The 20,579-nt window shown below is 32.9% G+C and overlaps 2 protein-coding genes across 2 annotated transcripts in view; both read right to left on the reverse strand.

Annotated features, from left to right (window-relative positions):
• Window positions 1-1,286: 1,286 nt before the first annotated feature.
• Window positions 1,287-20,579, reverse strand: part of LOC143249384 (LON peptidase N-terminal domain and RING finger protein 3) — a 35,366-nt gene continuing 16,073 nt past the window's right edge. Inside the window, exons 6-11 of the mRNA XM_076499145.1 lie at window positions 20,110-20,191; window positions 8,838-8,952; window positions 7,231-7,352; window positions 5,671-5,847; window positions 5,297-5,481; window positions 1,287-4,115 (exon numbers count right to left, since the gene is read on the reverse strand). Coding sequence (XP_076355260.1) covers window positions 3,829-4,115; window positions 5,297-5,481; window positions 5,671-5,847; window positions 7,231-7,352; window positions 8,838-8,952; window positions 20,110-20,191 — 968 coding nt within the window. The 3' untranslated portion in view covers window positions 1,287-3,828. The remainder of the gene's footprint in view (window positions 4,116-5,296; window positions 5,482-5,670; window positions 5,848-7,230; window positions 7,353-8,837; window positions 8,953-20,109; window positions 20,192-20,579) is intronic.
• Window positions 12,262-20,098, reverse strand: LOC143249386 (uncharacterized). Its single transcript, XM_076499148.1, has 2 exons — window positions 13,371-20,098; window positions 12,262-12,341 (listed from the first exon to the last, which is right to left on the reverse strand). Exon 1 carries the CDS (start codon window positions 18,119-18,121, stop codon window positions 17,534-17,536), a length of 588 nt encoding a protein of 195 aa, XP_076355263.1. The 5' UTR covers window positions 18,122-20,098; the 3' UTR covers window positions 12,262-12,341; window positions 13,371-17,533.

The following is a 20,579-nucleotide window of genomic DNA, read 5'->3' on the forward strand; positions in this document are numbered from 1 at the left end:
GGTTTTCTGCAAGAAAAAACAACTTTGATTTCTGATTGTAAAACATTGCCAAAACGTGCAAAAATTATATTGAATAAGGTTATGATTTGGTAAATAGACTTCTGTGCCAACCGCTTTTTTGTGTGTATTCTAATAAACACGTTTAAACAGATCTCTAAATGCGATGGGTTTGTAGATACCAATGATTTTAATACTTGGTTCTTTTTCCATATTCTACAGCATAAACACTAAGATTTTGCAGTATAAAAAAAAAGTCGTTTTCGTTAGTTTAACCGTGTATGTGGAAAATGATGTATATTTATTTGTTTAATTAAGTACATAGCTACACAATGGGCTATCAGTGCTCTGCCCACCATGAGCATCGAAACTCAAATTCCAGCGTTGTAAGTCTACAGATGTACCGCTGAAAAGAAATGATACACACACACGCACGTTTTAAACAGTTGATAAAGTAACATTTTATTTGCATGTTCTTCGCGAACTCGAATATTTCACGTCATCTGACATTTGGGCAGCCATAAAAATTCATAGGTTTGAAGGGTTCGTCAGTTTATACAAACTATAACTACTTGTTTGTATGTTCATAAACGATAGTATGTCGTATACCAGTTAAATCTTTCATACTTGTTTCTAATTTAGAACTGATAGGCTAGAAGAAAGCCAACTAGTCACTAGTACTCACTGTCAACTCTTCTTTTGAATTTAATTTAATTGTCAGTCTTAAAACAAGTGCATAGTTTGGCAATGTGATGTAAACAATAAGCTTTCTCTGTTGTTCAATTCTAGTTTGAATTTTGATTTTTTTGTTTAAATGACGATGTATTTTAAGTTCCAATATTATTCACATATTTGTTTCTAGAATTATTTGGTTTGGTTTGGCTGGAATGTCGTGCAAAAGCTACACGAAGGATACCTATGTTAGCAGGACATAATTTAGCAGATACACTAGAGGGAAGGAAGCTAGTTATCATCATCCACCTTCAACTCTTGGGTTACTCTTTTACCATTGAGTAGTGGGATTGGCCATGGTATTATAACATTATCACGACTGAAAGGGTGAACATGTTCGGTTAAGGAGATTCGAACCCACGACACTCAAATTACAAGTCGAGCACTTTAACAACCAGGCCATGCCAAACCTTTTAGAAGTTATGTCTTGGATGGTTCATACTGAGCAAATGAGTGTTTTGCTTTGAGCACTTTTTTTGGTTTTTTTTGTAGACATAGGGCACAAACAGCTGATCCTCAGATTCACAATCCAGACCTGAAGAAGATACAACCACTAATAAAGTTTAATAATTTATTTCAATAAATCACAAAGTTGACAATATACACATTACAAAAAACTGTAACTACATGAAACCAGCAGTATTCAGGTCTATAATATAGTAGTATAATAAATAGGGACAATCTGAACTCACCAAACAGCCTCTTAAGAAAGTCGTATTGCTTTTCACCTAACTTGTTTCCAAAATATGCATAGACATTATTATAAACATTTGCCATAAATCTACAACTTTTTGTAAGTGATACACCATATTTTAATAGTAATAAACACTCTTTCTTTCTCTCTTCTTTTCCATAAAACATCCTACACATAACTACTAGTATATTGCATTATCATTTGTCAGAAATGATTATATTCTAGAATGTCACAGTATGTTTCCAATTTAATTTCAAGACATCTTTTGCCAATTAGCGAGATATTTAATACCTCTTTTTTTTCTCTCCTTACTGGTTGGTGCTTATAATCACATCAAGTTGAAAATAACAGGATAGTAGACAAATCAAATGTCATGTTGATACATATGTATTTAAACTTCTATCAGCTAGAACAGTCACAATAAGAAATAAATTTGGTAAGGAAACAAACGTGATGAGATCATAAATAATTATCAATGGCCTTGATTTTGGTAGAAATTCAATAATTTTTCTTGCTGTTCAGTAAATTTTATATTTACCAGTGCACTAATAGCTTGTTTAACAGAAATTAGGACAAGCAGTCTTTAAACTAACTACTTAAGTAAGGCAAGACGTAGCTTAAGATTTTCCAATATATTTTCCATCCTACAAGAGTTGTCCTACAATTTATTGATTCAATATTGGCAAGAAGGAGAAGCATAATTATTATTATTATTTTAATTACAAAATTGTTAAGAAAAAAAATTTAAAAAATTTAATGTTTTTTCAAACAAACAAACAAAAAGACTGAAGGTTGAGAAACCTATATTTAAAAATAAGAAATAAATGAAATGGTCATACTGCAAGTTATTAGGCTTAAAATAGATGAAGTATATTAAGAAAGTGAATTTAATAAGAGATCTGCACTCCAATTACCACCATATAAATCTTCAAAATTTATCTTACTAAGAGCATTAAAATATTTGTTCCATAATCCTTTTGCATGTGTTATAACCTGGGATTTTTTATGCATGAAAGATTATTACAAGAAACAAACTAAACTGAAAAATCCAAATTAGTATAAATACTATCTCTTACAACACACATTTAACTTTCTGTGCAGTTTAAAACAAAAGTAACAATTTCATTTAATAGTAATAATAATCTCAATTTTATAATTTAATTTGTTAATATTTAAAAATTTATCGAAGACTTTTTTCAACATGAAATATATACATGAATAAATATTGGAAGATTTTCATAGAGTACATTTTTATTAAGCACATTTTTGTTTTTTCCAATTAAAAAGTTATTAGAAAATTTAAATCTGTAAACTTTAATACTGGGATTATAATCAATTTAAAGTAACTGGAAATAAATTAAACAGCAAACAGGGAAGTACTAACAAGAACATTTTATTACAGATACTATTCACACTTTAATTTGCATATTTCTGCAACATTTTATAAATAATGTCCCAAATCTTGCAAAAAAGGATTTAGTAAATTGGTCTATAAAACATACGCTTGTGCCAGTCTGTAAAATTTTCTGTTTCCATTGACCTATCTAGAGCTAAGAAAATAAAAAATATAGAACTACTAGTAAGACTTCTTAACACAAAAACATGCAATTTCTTTGCATATATTTATGGCACTTCATAAATATGAATTCAAAAATGTACAGGAAAAATGAAATGTAGACTGTACAAAATTAATCTATTTAATAATGTATATCAATTATTTTTTCCATTTTTCTGACAATTAATAATGTTTTCTGTAAATATTTTTTTCTGTTAGTGTAAAATATAATTTTCCACTTTTTAGAATCTGACATTAAAATATAATTTAATATTTTGTCAGATGGAAAGCATTTCTATTTCAATCATAACCATATGTATAAGCTTAACCAAAATTAAAAAGAACTTGTAAAATATTCTAGAAAAAAATAAAAGGATATCAAAGTAAGATATTTTTAGTTTATATCTTTGGAATATCCAATTTTCTGTTTTCTACAGTCTAATGTTTTATTTCTAATGCAATCTTCTTCAGCCATTTTGTTCTGAGAAAAAAAAAAAAAAAAAAAAACTTTTGTACATGTTCATCAAAGATTGCTTTCCAAACCATGATGTAAGTGAAAGTAAAAGACAGTTCTAAGATATCAGGTAAATAAATTTTTTCCATTAAAAGTAGATTAAAAGACATATATGAAACATCAAGATTGTTCTTTCATTACTATAGGATGCATTGAGGAAATAATTCTTAATCTTTATGTGCATTTCTGGTTTCCATCACAGTATTTTCTAGTAAAACAAAAATGTAGAAATTAAAGAAGTTATGATTGCTACTGCCAACAGAATCCCATTAAAGTTGATCATTTCTAGTTGGTTCTTGACCATACTTTAAAATTCTGTAAACACCTTGCTACTGATCAGAAAGCCCCTTTACAATGCAGAAATTGAAAAATTCGATGCACAGTATCCAAACGTTTTCTCAAAGAAGTCATTGCAAGGATAGCCAATTGTGCCTTTGGGTCAATAGGAAGGGTAGCAACAACCCACCAAATCCAAGCTGGACCATCTACAAGAGTTAAGTAGTCATTTTCAACAGCTGGCATGGCACCAAAATGCTGAAGTATCTGTTGCTTAGTCTGTTGAGGTAAATTCATAAACCATGTTTCTGCTTCTCTATAGATCTGCCCATGAAGTCTTTTCACTTCTTTTTTTCATTAAAAGAACAAAAAATAATTAGTTACTAGTAGCAACAGAAATCGTAATATTTCATATACAATAATGTTTTGGAAATGTTACTTCAAATTATAATAATGTAATAGTTAATTTATGAAACAAATATATATTAAATGTTTTGTATAACATTAAAAAAAAAAAATTTAATACATATCTTAAAACAAGTAAAAGGGAAGCAGAAAATGAACAGTATCAATAGTTTATAAACTTGTTTCTCGTGGTGTATGTTACATTTTTTTATTATTTCTCTTATATCTCCACAACAACAACAACAAAAGCACACGTGTCATCATTATTAATAACATATTTTAACTGAATACATTTTCCAAAAGTAAAAAGTCATTGGCATTTCTTCCTAAAACCAAAAGCAAGCTAGTGGCAAGCTAAATCAGGTGAAAATTTAATAAAAATTTAACAGTGTAAGTGATAAGTTATTAAAATAGCAATTAAAGTTACTTGTGGTGTACCAAATTCAGTATGAAATGTAGATATCAAAGTAGTACATTATATCTAATACTACAGGATCACAATCTCTTTCATTTCTGGTAAGTTTTAAAAATTTATTAATAACTGGGATGATTTGAATAAGTCTGTTTCTTATTTTGGTTCTGATATAGAAGGAATTTAAAGTAAGAAAATATGTTATCACGTACATAAGTAGAATTATTTTTCTCTTGTACTTTGATTTTTAATATGCAATAAAACAAAACTTGTTACACAAGGCAAAAAACAATTTATGATTTACAAAATGTGATGCAATGTACTTAAAACATCAAATAACATTCTAAACAACAGAGAATATGTTATTATTGTAAGTCATACTAATCTTGTTGGGTTTTGGTTAAATATTTGTAACATGAAAAACAACACCAATTGGTGTGAACAAAACTGTAGCATGCTTCAAACCTTGCACAACAATTACAAACATAGAATAGTTTATCATAGCATACTAAAACATTAAAAAACACCTACAAATTATATGATAAAAAACCAGCAATTTCTTTTAGTGAAAACTTTTGGTGAAGTATCAGGAGTGTGTTTTTCAGAAACAATAATTTTGTTCATAATTTCAAAGTAACTAGCAATCTGTTTATCAAAAACAGTACAGAAATTTAAAACCAAATGCCTACATTATTTCACCTGAATGCTCACCTTGTATTTCAGCTCCTTCTGGTGGCTCATCCTTGAGAAATTCTACTGCTCCTGTGTTATATCCATCACGCATTCCTCGTCTTAAAACATGGAAGCGATGTCCTCCTACGGTGTAAACAATGGAGCGACCGTCAGGAAAGTACTGGACATCTCGAATTTCCAGCATTGATCCATAATCAGGGACTCTTTACATAAAAAAAAACGATTATTCAGATCAAATAACTATAGTATATTTAAAATGAATTAGCAGTAACAAGTATAACATAATAATATCATGCTAACAATGTGTCAGTTGACAATAATTACAAGAAAATATTACACATTTACAAAACAAATAAAAAATTATACATTATAATAACAGCTTAAGTATTCACCCTTGAGAACTGTCAGCAGAATAAGTACACATGCCAAACTGCCGAGTACCAGACTCTATGCACTGTCGGATCATAAGTCGATAGCGAGGCTCAAAAATGTGTAGTGGGCACGGTATTGTTGGGAATGCCATGGCACATACAAAGAGTGGAATCACATGTTCTGGATCTTTTCCAGCACTAAAAGGGTTGAAACATCAATTTCATATCAACTGACATAAAATTTATGTGAAATATATGAATAAACAAACATGCTGTGGACAAAAAAAATTCATTCAAGTTGTAAAATCACTTCTAAAGTAGCAAACTACTACTACCAATTTGGACACTGAAAGTAATACTGGGTTTTCAAAATGTTTAACATGAGTTTGGAACAATTTTCAATGTCAAGGAATAAATTTCAGTTTCACAGGATGCAAAAAGTTAAATTCACAACATTATGTCATATCTAAAAGAATTAAAAGTCAAAATTTTAAATATGAAAAGAAAGTATTAGTCTGATGATATGAATGTAGTGAATCAAAATGCTGTGGCTGACTAGAAGAATGGATATTTTAACAGAACACATCTTCCAGTCCAACTCTCCAGAAGAGTAAGGAATTTAAAAAAACCAAAAACATTCTGTCCCTTCAGTTAGTTATTTTCCAACCATATCATGTTTAAGTTTTGCTATGCTCTTGTGAACTGTATATAATTAATATATTATACATCTCAACATATGATTAAAATATGTCTTTCAAATCTAAAACCAGATCCTGAAAATAGAAGCTAAATGAAAAAGAAACTTAAAAAAACAGTAGTTTGTTCTGTTTAAATTTCATACAAAGCTACATGACGACTATCTGCACTAATCATCCATAATTTAGAAGTGGAGGACTAGAGAAAATGCAGTTAGTCATTACCACCTACTGCCAACTCTTGGACTATTACCAACAAATAGTAGGATTGATCATCATATTATAACATCCCCATGAGTAAAAGAGTGAGTGTATTTGGTGAAACAAGGATTTGAATCCATGCAATTAACAGATTTCAAGTCAAGCACCCTAACTCCTGGCCATGTCAGACCACAACTAACAGACTTGTTAACTTGATGTTAGAACAGGTAGTAGTAACTACATGTTTACGTGACATTAAAGAACTGTAACAGTGATTTTTTTTATTATTATTATTTTTTTTTTATGAGGGGCCAGAAATTCAGCTCTGAACTTATGATTCTACTTTGTTATAACAAATTATTCTTCCAACATAAACTTTATTAAAGTACTATCTGTGGTTCAGGTGAATGGTCCTGATGCAGTAAGCCTTATGTCACCTCAAAGAGTAAGTAGTACTAGCAGTTGTTGCCTACATGCTAGATGAAATACTTGTAACTATGTATTTTAACAGTCATATGCTAAATGTATGCATGCATAAATAACAAAACCTAATTTATAATTTTCAAGTAGGAAAGAAGTGATATTGTATTTTTCTTTATTGGAAATAAGATACTCTAAATTTTACTTTTGAAATAAAACAGTCAATCACTAATAAAGTAAAATTATAATAATTAAAAATAAATACTTCACAAGTTCTTCCATCTCCTCTTCAAAGATAAGCTTTCTTTCTACAAAGTCTTCAGGAAAAAACGTTTGTAGAACCAATTCCATGAATTCAGTAGTAGTATGTTGTCTCTTTGCTAAGTACTGTAAACAAGTAACTCATTATGGACAAAAGAAGTAAACAAAGTATTATTTTAAAAAATGTGAAAATAGACAAAGCAGTAACCATACAAAAAAGATGATAAACAAACAAAATATGATATAAAAATATAAAAAAAACATTTGTGAAAAAAATTAATATAAAAATACATTTCCAGATGATATAATCACTTGGTAAGCTTTAGGCCTACTAGATGCAAAAAACGGAGTAAATCAGTAGTAAATACAATACCTTTAAGTATTAAATCATGTTTAGTATTGAAACAATTGTTTTACAGTGAAACATATACATACCCAAACAACACACACAGCTAGATACTAAAACTATACAAATAACTAGATCATTTTTAACCTTTCACACATTTATCACTATAACTTATAAAGTTCAAGACAAGAAAAACAAGTAAGAAATAACACATTTTTTTCCAAAATTTGTGGAAGACGCTCATAGTTGGAGCACAGATTTAACATTTTTAAAATTCTTTTTCACCTTTGTAAAGTTTGTAGCAAACCATGGAGAATAATGTAAAATTAGCATGACTAGTTTCTGCTGAAGCTCTTCCAAAAAAGTGCTGAAATATATTGTATAAACCTCAACAAGTTAAAAATTAACTAACCATAAAGGACTTCCACCTGTGTATTTTCAGTTAATGAAAACTAAAAAAAATAAAATAAAAAGCCACAATGTGAAATTAAAACAGTAAGATAATGAAATATAACTAAACTAACATAAATGTTTAAAAACTGAAAGACATGAAAATCTGTGGTTTCTGTTTGGAAGATATTTGGTTAATCTTTTATCATCATAAGACTAACCACTGGACTACACTGTCCTATGCATATTATAAGAACATAAATAACAACCCAATGCACTTCGCATGTAATAAATGAGAGAAAAAGAGAAAACTACAGGTTCACTGTTCAACAGTGATGTATATTAGTTCATTTAAAAGAACAGTACTATTTGATTATTTGCTCTTTTAACACTTGGTGTTTATCAAACATAATGAGAAATGTAAATTGAATCATATACACACACACACACACACACATACATACATACAATAAATCAACAAAAATATCTAATATGTCATCCTGTTTCTTAAGCAATGCAAGTTTACTGTCACAGTATCCCAGAGTAATGTCAATACTCTTTAGTACATTTTCACAAGTGTTTATGATTTAAGTTGAAAACAATTTACTGTAAAAAGATTTGTTTGTTGTCACAGCTGTTTCTAAAAGTGCCAAAACAACACTCCATATATGGAATTCTGGTACGCTCTGCCACAAACTTAAATCAATGAACATAGTATGCATTAAAGTAAAATAATATTAATTATTAGATCTCACACTTTAAATTATGGCCTGTTACTTTATTTTTTATTTGAAGATTTGCTTTTTTATGCTGTGCAATTTCTCAATAAAATTACTTCACAAAATGTCACATTTATACCAAACCCCATTAAATACCTCCTGAAGTGAAGTCTTGCACATGGGACAGAAAGGTTGGTGATCTAAACACCTATCCAGACACATTCGACAAAACATATGGCCACAAGGAGTTGTTACAGGTTGCCAGAATAACCTAATATAAAATTAAGAAAATTATAACAATGAACATGTATTTCATTTCATCCTTACAACATATATTGTTTACAATGTATGTATACCACACACAACACCAAAGTATTCTATGATAACAATTACATAATAATACAATAATATACAGTACACAAAATAAACCACTAAATCACTGTGAACTCACATGACATACATAATACATATTGCTATAAAAGTACAAAATCAATTAAACTAAAAACATTTTTACATTTCTGTTTGTTTTTGTTAAATACAAGGTACACTATGGGCTGTTTGTGCAATATTTAGTATCATGAGCTCAAATACTTGCCACTGAGCAAGTGTGAGATCCTTCGTTCTTAGCAACATTCTAAGTGCCACCAGCCGAATATTAAATGGGATAGCTACTTCTTCTTTGAAGAGTAAACAACTTTTAATTAATATTCAACTGGCTTTGAATTTGTAAATAAAAGTAACATGGCAAAAAGCCTTTGAGTTTGATTTAGAGTAAACAATCTTCTAAAATATGAAAAATAGAATTATCATTTTGAAGTGCATCATTTTTTTAGCAAAATTAACAATAAACATAAAAAAAAAAGAAATTGTTAGTTACAGTTTTGAATTATTTTTCCCACCAAATTACACTTCAAACTATCTATAAGTTTTAAATAATGGGGGTTACATGATTTGGTAAAAGTTTATAAATAAACTTCTTTTCCATTTTTTGCTGGGAGTATGTAGACACTAACCTTAACTTGAACAAATAAACTTCCTGAAAATTAACCAGTAATGTCCTTTAACCTTTAAACAGCAAGAATGCTGTAAATAGCAGCATCAATTGATGATGGCTGCTGTTTAAGGGTTAAAGAGATCCATAACAATAATAAAACATTGTTTGGGAGAGTTATAAATGCTTTCCTAAAAGAAAAAAAAAATCATTGGCAGTGTAATGTCCTATGTAACATCAGCCTGCTTAGTTTATTGTTCTTCCATGTGTACTGCTGTTGATACAATAATATTTATACCCATATTCAAGCTCTGTGGACAAGTTAGCTATGAGAGCCTTTAGAGTTAATAACTGGCCTTTGTTTTGTTTTGAAAACATGAAACTTTTCAGTTCTTCTTCACTGTCAGTTTCATTAATATCATTGGCTACTATTTTCTTTTTCAACTATGAAGATTACTTTCCAATGTCAGCTTAGCAAGCAGATATGGTTCTAAATTAAAACTGCTTGTGCTGGCTGAAAAATTGAGAGACATTGTTAGGGTTATCCTGTAAATATTGTGAAGGCAAAGGGTAATTAAAAGATGACTCAATATATTCTAATATTTATAATAACAGTATATTAAATTAGTAAATTCATTGCTGTGTTAAATAAAATTAATTCTGATCTATGCAGGTAGTGTGCTTTGATCAGAAATTAATTAACAATCATGGGTTTTAGCTTACTTTTATATAAACACACACACACACCTGTAACAATAAGTACCTCTTGCATTTGTTTAAATATAAAATTGGCTTCATTAACTTGTAAGGTACTTTTTAACTTACTTTCCATCAGAGGTTTTTTTTTTGGTTTTAATAATTAAGCTTCAATCCCTTTCCATTATGATGTGTTTATACAATTATATTTCTGTCAATAAACAAGTAATAAATCTAAATTAATCCACCGGTGAAAACATTCTATAAAACACCACAGAACTTATGATGAAAGATGAAATAGTTGAAATGTAAACAATATTATTTGTGTAACTTAATAAAAAGCAAAGAATTTTCATAAATTCTTCAAAACTACCTCCAGTAAGATGTAAATGACAACTATAATTAAAATAAGCACAAGGTAATTGCTAAAAACAAACCTAAAGACTTTGACATCAGCTGATATCAAAATTAATGATTCAGTTTTTACTTCTTAGATTCTAGAAAATGTAGTCACTTGTTTCCCAATAATTAAAACTGGAAATTATTGGAGTACTAATTTTTAATAAGATTCACTATATTAAAGTTATCACAATTCTAATAGCTTACATGAGTGAAATCAAAATTGAAGCCAATAAATAAACTAAGATTAGTATATATTTATTATTTTTTCAAAATAGAGAGTTAATGCAAAATAATAAACTAAATGATCCACATCATAATACTCTACAATTTATTTAAAGCATATAAGAAATGTCCATCCGTTTATGACCCATGATTTCCGACATATAATTTCAATCAAAGATTCACAACATATTTTTTAAACTGTTAATAAAATATTGTTACTGTGTTCAATTTAGTTTTTAATCTGAAATATCTGTCAACTGTTTACTGAACAACTTTTTATGAAATCTCCTTGACCTACCTAAGAATAAAAGTTTAGACTATTCAGTTTGCTCACACACAAGCTTTTCTTTTCCCATAGTAATGTTTACAGTGTTGCAATGAATGTTAGGCTAACTCTTGTTTCTTGTAACATGCTGCAGTTATAAATTATGAAAGGAAATGTCCTTATATTTCTTGAAGAAATAAATGCCACACCTTTGGACATAGTTAACTTTTCATCTGAGCTTGTTCTAGTACGAGAATTACCTGTTATAAAAAAATATAACAAGAAAATGACAAGTGGTTTTGGCCACAGGTAACTGTTTTCATCCAGAGAAGGCTTAATACTGAAATTGGTTGTAACAAAATCATCCCTTCTATACAAGATCTTTGGACTTTGTAACTTATTGCAATAAGGGCACTCAAAAGATGGAATAAAATGTCTATTATTATTATTATTATTATTATACATAATTATTTCATTGAAAAAATATTTCACACAAGGTTTCAATGATTGTACACAGTAAAAGTTAACATTTGCTGAAACTGAAAATTTATTTCCAACAGGTAATTACCTCATCTCATACAAAATGTATCTTAACCATCATCTTCCCTTTAAACATCACAAAAAGAATTTTTAGTAATCAGTGCACCACTCTTTATACCTCACCAGTTACCTATCATTTCTGAACATGTACCTAACATGTGATTACCCTCCACCAATTGTACAGTTGGCTTTCTCTGCTATTCCCACTCAATCCTGACTTTCAATAACTGGCAGGTACTAAAATAAAACCACTGGTTTTGGTAAGGAGGAAAGGTTGGAAGTGTGTGCACAAAGATAAGGACCTATCAGAAGTATATTTTTAGTGTAAGAAAATGTTAACTTGCAAAATGGACTTACCTTCCCTCATACATTATAAAGGTGGAGGGCCAATGTATGCAAACAACAAACAAATCAATCAGAATGAACATGTATGCACAGAGATGAAAATTAAGCACACCAGTGAGGTACTGCACTACTTCTGGAATAGGTATTCTCTTCAGCCGGGGTTGAGGATAGAATGGTGAAAAAGGTAGTGCTTGTACGACTGTAAAAAGTGTTAAGAAGATGCAAGCTGTAGCAACATATTATGAGAGAAAAAAAAAAGTAATAATAACAAGTGGCTGAGACATGTGGACCAAGTTACTGATACCCAACAACCAAACTGTATGTAAACAAAGTGCTGCAAATGAAGCAACTATAGTTACAAAGAGGAAGTGAGCAGTGACTATAATCAGAAAAACTCCCAAAACTGCTGTGAGAGCAAAAAGTATGTCAAACCAAATTCAGTATTATGGATTCTTGGCATTGGCTTGACTCAACTGTAAAACTAGGGAAAACTATAACAGTTATTATAGGCATAATCAAATCTCACTCAAACATAAATGCAGGGCAGAAAATCCTGTACCTGGAATTATAAGGACAAGCAGTATTCACCCAACCATAAGAATAGAAGCCATCCCCAATTATTTTTGATCATTGGCTTTACTGACTGCAGTCCACTCAAGTAGAAAACAATAAACAAGTGTAAGTACAGTAACATGAAATTATATTTAGAAAGATGTCTTCACGATCCACCACACCAGCAACTGGAAACCGAGAGTGGTAAGTACTTCCGTGATCCACTAGAAGAAATAAGTGGGGGTTAAAATGTAGTGGGTAGTTCAGAAGAATGTCACACACGAGACAGTGCAATAGGTGAGTGTGCTGTTGCCTATTTTGAAATATAGGCCAAACTCTATTAAGGAATCAAAGGATTAGCATGGATGGGCAGAAATCCTCTTCTGCTTTAATTATTAAGTCCATGAGTAACAGTCCATCAAATATATAGTTTTAATTATTTATAATACATTGTTTGATTGATTGATTTAGTGTTTTATGGCACAAAGCAGCTAGGCAATCTGCGCCAAATGTCCGGTAAAAAGGTAAAAATAAATTAAATGTAGTAAAATACAGAAAAGGAAATGAAGGTAAAACAAAACATCAATGAAAATCAGAAAAGCATAAAACTAATGTTCACACCTAGTTTACAATGTTAAGAGAGAAAGCAGAATAAAAGAAGTTGTAAAGTACTTACTCTAGCAAAATGGTAATGATCATAACCTGCCAGGAAGACTAACAGGTAAGTTCAAGAACCACCGTCAGTCACCTGAAGTTGGCCTTTCCAGTCCTGGTTCTGGGTTATGTGTCATAGCAGCCATTATAAAAATGTAAAATAATAGAAGTTTTAAAAGACATATAGCAAAATCGTAATAATGAGTAGCCAAATGTCCAGTAAAAAGGTAAAAATAAAGTAAATGTAGTACAATTTGTAAAAGTAAACGAAGGTAAAAACAGCAATTAAAAACAGAAAATTGCATAAAACTGATGTTGACATCCAATCTATAAAGTTGTAAAGAACTTCTGTAGCAGAATGGTAACGATCATAACCTACCAGGAAGACTAACAGGCAAGTACCAGAACCACCGTCAGTCACCTAAAGTTGGTCTTTCCAGTCCTGGTTCCGGGTTATGTGTCATTATGGCCAGTACCAAAGGGTAAAGTAATAAAAGTTTAAAAGACATGCAGCAAAATTAGAATAACAACACGCTAGGACAACTAACGGGTAGTTCAAACAGCAGCATTAGTCACCTGAAGTTGACCTTTCCAGTCCTGGTGTTGAGTTTTTTAATGTTCTGGCCATTTTTCAATGTCAAATTCAACTAGAGAGAATGAAACTGTGAAAAGGGAACTACAATTAAAAAGGTGTAATGAATAAATATCCAACACTTAAATGAGATTAAAAAGATTAATGGCCATTAAAAAACTAAAAACTTTATCAAGGTGGACGGTGTCACCATCACCAATAACACTGTCTAATGTTACAGATAAACCCTGGGAAAAAACATGTTTAAAATATTGCCGTCGTTGAGAATCATAATGATGGCAAGAAAGTAAAATGTGGCTTATAGTGATTTGAGTGTTACACAAACTACACACTGGTGCATCAGTTCCAGATAAAAGAAAACAATGAGTTAAAAAACTGTGACCAATGCGTAGTCTAGTTAGAACAACTTCCTCCTTCCGAACCTTACGGAAGCTAGATGGCCAAAGCCCAATATAGGATTTTATTTGAAAAAGCTTGTTGTCGTGTTGCTCACTCCAAGTGGACTGCCAGCTGGCACGGAGCCGGGCCTTGAATACAAGACCATAGTCCATGTACGGAATAGGCACAGTGGTGATAGTGCCGGAGCAGATAGATTTAGCTGCCATGTCCACAAGCTCGCTCCCGCAAATACCAACATGGCCTGGTATCCAGAAAAACTTGATAGAAGTAGCAGTTAATGAGAAATGGGCCAGTCGGTTTTGAATATCAGCGAGAACAGGGTGTGAGCCAACGTGAAGTGATTCCAGGGCCAGTATAGAACTAAGCGAGTCAGTATAAATAGTGCAGTTGGAGTACTGCTTAGCTTCAATATGATCCAGGGCAAGAGATATGGCATACAGTTCAGCAGTGAACACAAAAGCTGTAGAGGGGATTCTGCTCACAACCACCAAACCGCAGCAAACCATAGCAGAGCCCACTGAATTACCCGATTTGGAACCATCTGTATAAATGGGAACGGAATGATTGTTTGAAAGATGTTCGTTAAATACATGATGGAACTTCCAATCTGGAGTAGTTCAAAATAGTTGCAAACGGTGAAGGTGCAGAGAAGATTCATGAGATTCAACGTATAAGCTTTAAACTGGAGAGGTGCGGAAAGCCCCAGTGCAGAGTCAAAGTCCTTGGTGATGAATGGGGTCTAGCATCTTTAAGGCTGAGGGTCTGGCAGAGCCATAGACCATTGATCCATAGTCAAGTTTTGATCAAATAAGAGCATGATATACCTTTAACATAGAACATCGATCTGCCCCCCAACTGGTAGTAGAGAGGACACGGAGAATGTTCAGTGCTCTTGTGCATTTGACCCGTAGCTGCTTTAAGTGTGGTATAAAGGTCAGCTTGCGGTCAAAGATAAGCCCCAAGAACTTGGTCTCAGGGACCACTGGCAGTGAAACTTCACCAATATGAAGTTCAGGATCAGGGTGAATACCCCGTTGGTGGCAAACGTGCATGCAAACGGTTTTAGAGAGAGAGAAATTAAAGCAGTTTGCCATAGTCCACTTCAGTACATGATTGAGGGCAGTTTGTAGTTGCCATTCAATATATCTCATGTTCAACGAATGACATGAGGTGTGAAAGTCGTCGACATACAGCCCATTCGCAATAGTGAGAGGGAGTTGTTCAGTGATGGCATTTATCTTTGTACTGAAAAGTGTGACACTCAAAACACAGCCCTGAGGGACTCCAAGTTCCTGTACAAAAGAACGGGAAAGTGTCAAACCCACACGAACTTGGAATCTTGTGTCCATTAAAAATTTTTTAATAAACATGGGTAAATGGCCACGTAACCCATATGTATGGAGGTCTTGCAAAACGCCATACCTCCATGTTGTGTTATAAGCCTTCTCAATGTCAAAGAATATTGATACAAGATGTTAGCATTTGAGAAAGGCTTCTCTGATTGATGTTTCAAGTCGAATTAGGTGGTCCGTGGTGGAATGCTGTCGTCGGAACCCACACTGGGTGGGCGAGAGGAGGTTGTTTGATTCGAGGAACCAAACAAGATGAGCATTAACCATCCTTTTTAAGGTCTTACAGAGACAGCTCGTCAAAGCAATTGGATGGTAGTTTGAAGGAATCTTGGGATCTTTCCCTGGCTAAGAGAAAGGTAAAATAATAGCCTGGCGCCAGGCATCAGAAAAAACATTCTCCTGCCAGATCCAGTTAAAGACAATAAGAAGGACATCAAGAGAAGCAGGAGATAGATGGTGCAGCATGTCATAGTGTACATCATCAGGTCCAACAGATGTACTGCCAGACCGATGAAAGGCCATTTTCAGTTCCACCAGTGAAAAGGGACAATTATAGTCAAAGAGACAGTTAGTTCGAAAGGAAAGAGGTGAACGCTCTGCCCAAGTCTTGATGGCCAAGAAGGTGGAGGAACAAGCAGAAGTGCTTGATACCTGGCAAAAGCTTTCACCTAGAATATCAGCAATGCTCTGGACATCAGCCACCTCCTGACCATCAGAGAGTAAGATCGAGAGGAAGACAGAATTGTAGTGCCCACTGACCTTTCGAATCCTGTCCCATATGACCTTGGAACTGGTGGTAGAAGATATGCTAGTTGTGAACTGAATCCAAGATTCCTTCTGGCTTTGACGTCTTACCCACCTAGCATGTGCATGGGCCCGTTGGAAAGCGACGCGGTTCGAAAGTGTGGGATATCTACGAAAAGTATCCCAGGCCCGTTTTTAAGCTTTCCATGCTAAGTGGCAAGCAGGATTCCACCACGGACGAGGATATCGTGGAAAATGTGTCAAGGTTTTATGAATACATTGAGCAGCTGCTTGTATAATACAGCCAGTTACCGCTGCCACACAGTCGTCTATTGATGGCCGATTCACGATGGCAGGATCAAGTTCTGTGAGAGCAGTGTAAGTGGACCAGTCTGCCTGATCCAGCTTCCACTGGGGCACGCGGGTAGGGTGGCATCAACCATGGCCAGTCTCTCTCAAAAGTATAGGAAAATGATCACTGCCTAGTAAATAATTGTCAACCCTCCATGAAAAATGGGAGAATAATTTAAGGGAGCAAACTGAGAGATCAATAGAGGTAAAGGACTGACTAGGTGCATGAAAATAAGTGGAAGAACCAGTATTGAAAAGAGAAAGATTGTGATCAGAGAGCATACGCTCTACAGAGCGACCCCTCCCATCAATAACAGCACTTCCACAGAGGGGATGATGTCCATTAAAGTCCCCCAGGATAAGAAAGGGGAGATGGCAACTGTTCAACGAGAGCATCAAGGTCTGATTGATCATATGTCTCTCCAGGGGACAGGTAGAGAGAACAAACAGTGATGGTATGACCCAAGGAAACATGGATGGCTACGGCCTCCAAGGGTGTGTTGAGTGACAAAGACAGGGTGGGCACATGCTGATCAACCAATAGTGCCACCCCTCCATGCACTCGTCCATCACACAGCCTGTCATTTCTGTACAGAGAAAACTGCCGAATGGTGACTGTATCAGCAGGTTTTAGAAATGTTTCTTGTAAGGAAAGACATACAGGATGGTAGGAAGCAATCAGTGTTTTGATATCATCCAGATTAGAACGTAAACCTCGACAGTTCCATTGTATCAAGGTGGCCATTTTTAATAACGGGAAGGTGAAGTGGCTGGAGAACCCTTCTGTTTACGACCACGTCTTTTTTCCTTACTGTTCATAGTTGGGGGAGGTCTATCAACCTCCATGGATCCTGCCCTGGGTTGATTGGGCAGGTCTTTGTTAGTAGAAAGGGATTCCAGTGACTGAGGATGCAAACAAATGATTATTTTGCCTCTTGGGGTGGGAGAAAAAGATGTATCAAAAGAAATGCCTGTATCTGAAACTGAAAGATGTGGATCTTGAGGTTTGTTGGAATGTATGGGAGGAACAGAGATGAGTGTGGAAGTCGATTCATCAACCTTTCTAACCATGGAGGTCAAAAGGCTTTTCATTTGTTTTGAAAATGATTCTCTTGGAGGCACAGAGAGATCTGTCTGCACTCCCACTGTAGTTGTGGAACAAAGTGCAGCAGCATATGTCCGAGATGGAGTGGCGGGCAGCAATTTCAGAGTCTCAGGATAACTAAAGTTATGAGTCGTTTTCAAACGCTGCACCTCTTTTTCCTCCAACCATTTTGGGCAAGAACGAAAGGAGGAAGAGCAAGAACCATTGCAGTTGACGCAATGTGGGTCCATGTCACATTCATAGGCATTGTGGTCCTAGCCACCGCAACGAGCACATGTCAGGGAACCACGACACGATGTCTTTGAGTGGCCGAACCTCTGACATTGGAAACATTGGAGGGGGTTTGGAATGTATGGCCGTACTCTGCAAATTAGATAACCTGCCTTGATGGTGGCAGGTGCACGTGATGATGTAAATGTCAAAACGAGGGTATTTGTTGGCAGTGTAACTCCATCTTTGCGAGTGGAGATGCGCCTCAAGGTGGGAAGAATAGAAACCACATTGGAAAAAAAAAACAAATGCCAGCTAGATATAAACCTGCAAGTCCCTGAAAACCAGGCAGATAAAATTAATCCTGTGTCCTGGGAAGTCATGCTATTGCCTATTACGATAATATCATCATCTGCCATATGAAATCTTGAATTCATACCAAAACATGTAAATTCAATAATGAAAATTTTAATACAAATTTGTTGAAACGAATGAAACCAAATACAAATATTCAAAACTGTTAGACAAACTTCATTGGAAACGGCAACAATGCACAATAAAAAAATTCTAGTCACACTTTGAAAAACTAAACACATCTAAACTAAAAAATGGAGGATTGAGTAGGAATAGAAGAGAGAATTAGCTGCACCATTACAGGTGGTACAGTACTATTATGAGAGAGTAATCACATGATATTTACATGCTCAGAAATTGGTACAAAACTGGTAAGGTGTAAAGACTGCTGTGCTGATTACTAAAAACTCTTTTAGCAATGCCTATAGAGCAGACAATGATTGAGACAGCATTTTTTTGAAGGGAGTTAATCCATTTTAAAACTTTTGTTAACAATGTTTCACTAAGTTTACCGAGAATCATCAGGTGAAATAGAAGAGTTGAAGCTAACAGAATTAATCTGAAAAAAAAGTTAAGTGAAGATCTATAATAACACTAATCTGCAAGCACACAACTAGGCAAGTGCAAATATTTTATCAATAAACTATCAAAGTCAAGAATAATAAACAAGACTTTTAAGTTTCACTCTACATACATTATTTATACAAGAAAGAGGGGAGTAATAAAAATAGATTTGTATTTGTTAAGAATAAGTTTTTATTATTATTTAAATATAACCTAGTTCTTTCAAATATTTAATAAAATAAATATTTATTTTTAAATAAATTATTTTTTAAACATGAATAATAGATTTAATATATTGATAACATCAGATTTTAAAAATTAATGAAGTATTAACAACAGTCAAAGCTTCTACTGATCACAGTTGGATCATTTTTCACAGAACAAAAAGGTTTAAAATTGATGACATTTTGAAAACTTTTTTTCTACATGTGTAGTAACAATTTACTGTTAACACTTCAATTTGTGTCATTTTAGTTGGACTAAAATAATGAACATGCAAATTTTTAATAAATTACTTTAAAGGAATGCAATATTGTTTCAAAAACACCAGTGTAAACTTACTGGAAGATTTTAAAAACAATTCAATTTCATGTTTGTTACACTTGCTTGGTCTTCAGTCCGTTTTCTAATGCAAGTATAAACTCTATTTTCAGTAGTAGAGCAAGGAATAAGGTTACTTAACCAAACTTCACTTTTCTTAAACTGCCAAAGCACAAAATTATAGGTTGAAAACAAATAAGTTAAAAATACTGTAATTCTTGTAAATATTTTGAATGAAAATTACTTCATAATAAGAATTTAAGTGATTTAGAGGTTAATTTCTACATTTGGTTTGTATGATTGTTTTAAAAACAAATTACAATCTCAACTGATTGTGTCATGATGGCTAGTGAAGAAATAATACTGAATGCTTCTGTTCAAAGGAAATATCAAAGAAATTTACTAATACTGGTGTACTATTTTCATACAATAAATGGTTATTATAGTGCAGTTGCTAAATATCAAATACACACAAGTTATTACACTAAATCACATTTAGTTTGAACTACACTCTTTCTAGATAAGTTGTATTCTATTTAATAAACATTACCTGAAACAAAGAGGACATTCTACATCTTTTTTGTCCAGCTTCTTAGGGTCAACTGGTCGATGTTTCAATGTTGGTGCAAAGCCTATTACCAAAGAAACAGGTCATTATTATTAAAAACCATCTTTTTATTTTTGGTAAGATGATATGACAAATCCAGTTTATTTATTTTAATTGTTTTACTCTCTAAAGTGATAACTGTTGAAAGGTTAAAACACAGGATACAAGAGCACTAACAATATTTAGCAATATTGAAGGAATAAGTGATATAATAATAAATATTATTTGAATTATTTCCAAAATTATGAAGAGAAAATCAATAGGTATTTTTTTTTAAACTATAAAGTTTTTAGATCTTAAATCCTTGTTTCAACACCTTCAGTTAACGTACATTTGTCAGTACACACACAAGGTTTGCGTCTTTAAATGTTATCTTGCTATATGAATACAAATATTTGGATTCAGCTTTTCTT

This window comes from Tachypleus tridentatus, chromosome 4, assembly GCF_004210375.1.
Source record: "Tachypleus tridentatus isolate NWPU-2018 chromosome 4, ASM421037v1, whole genome shotgun sequence".
Taxonomy (NCBI): Eukaryota; Metazoa; Arthropoda; class Merostomata; order Xiphosura; family Limulidae; genus Tachypleus; species Tachypleus tridentatus.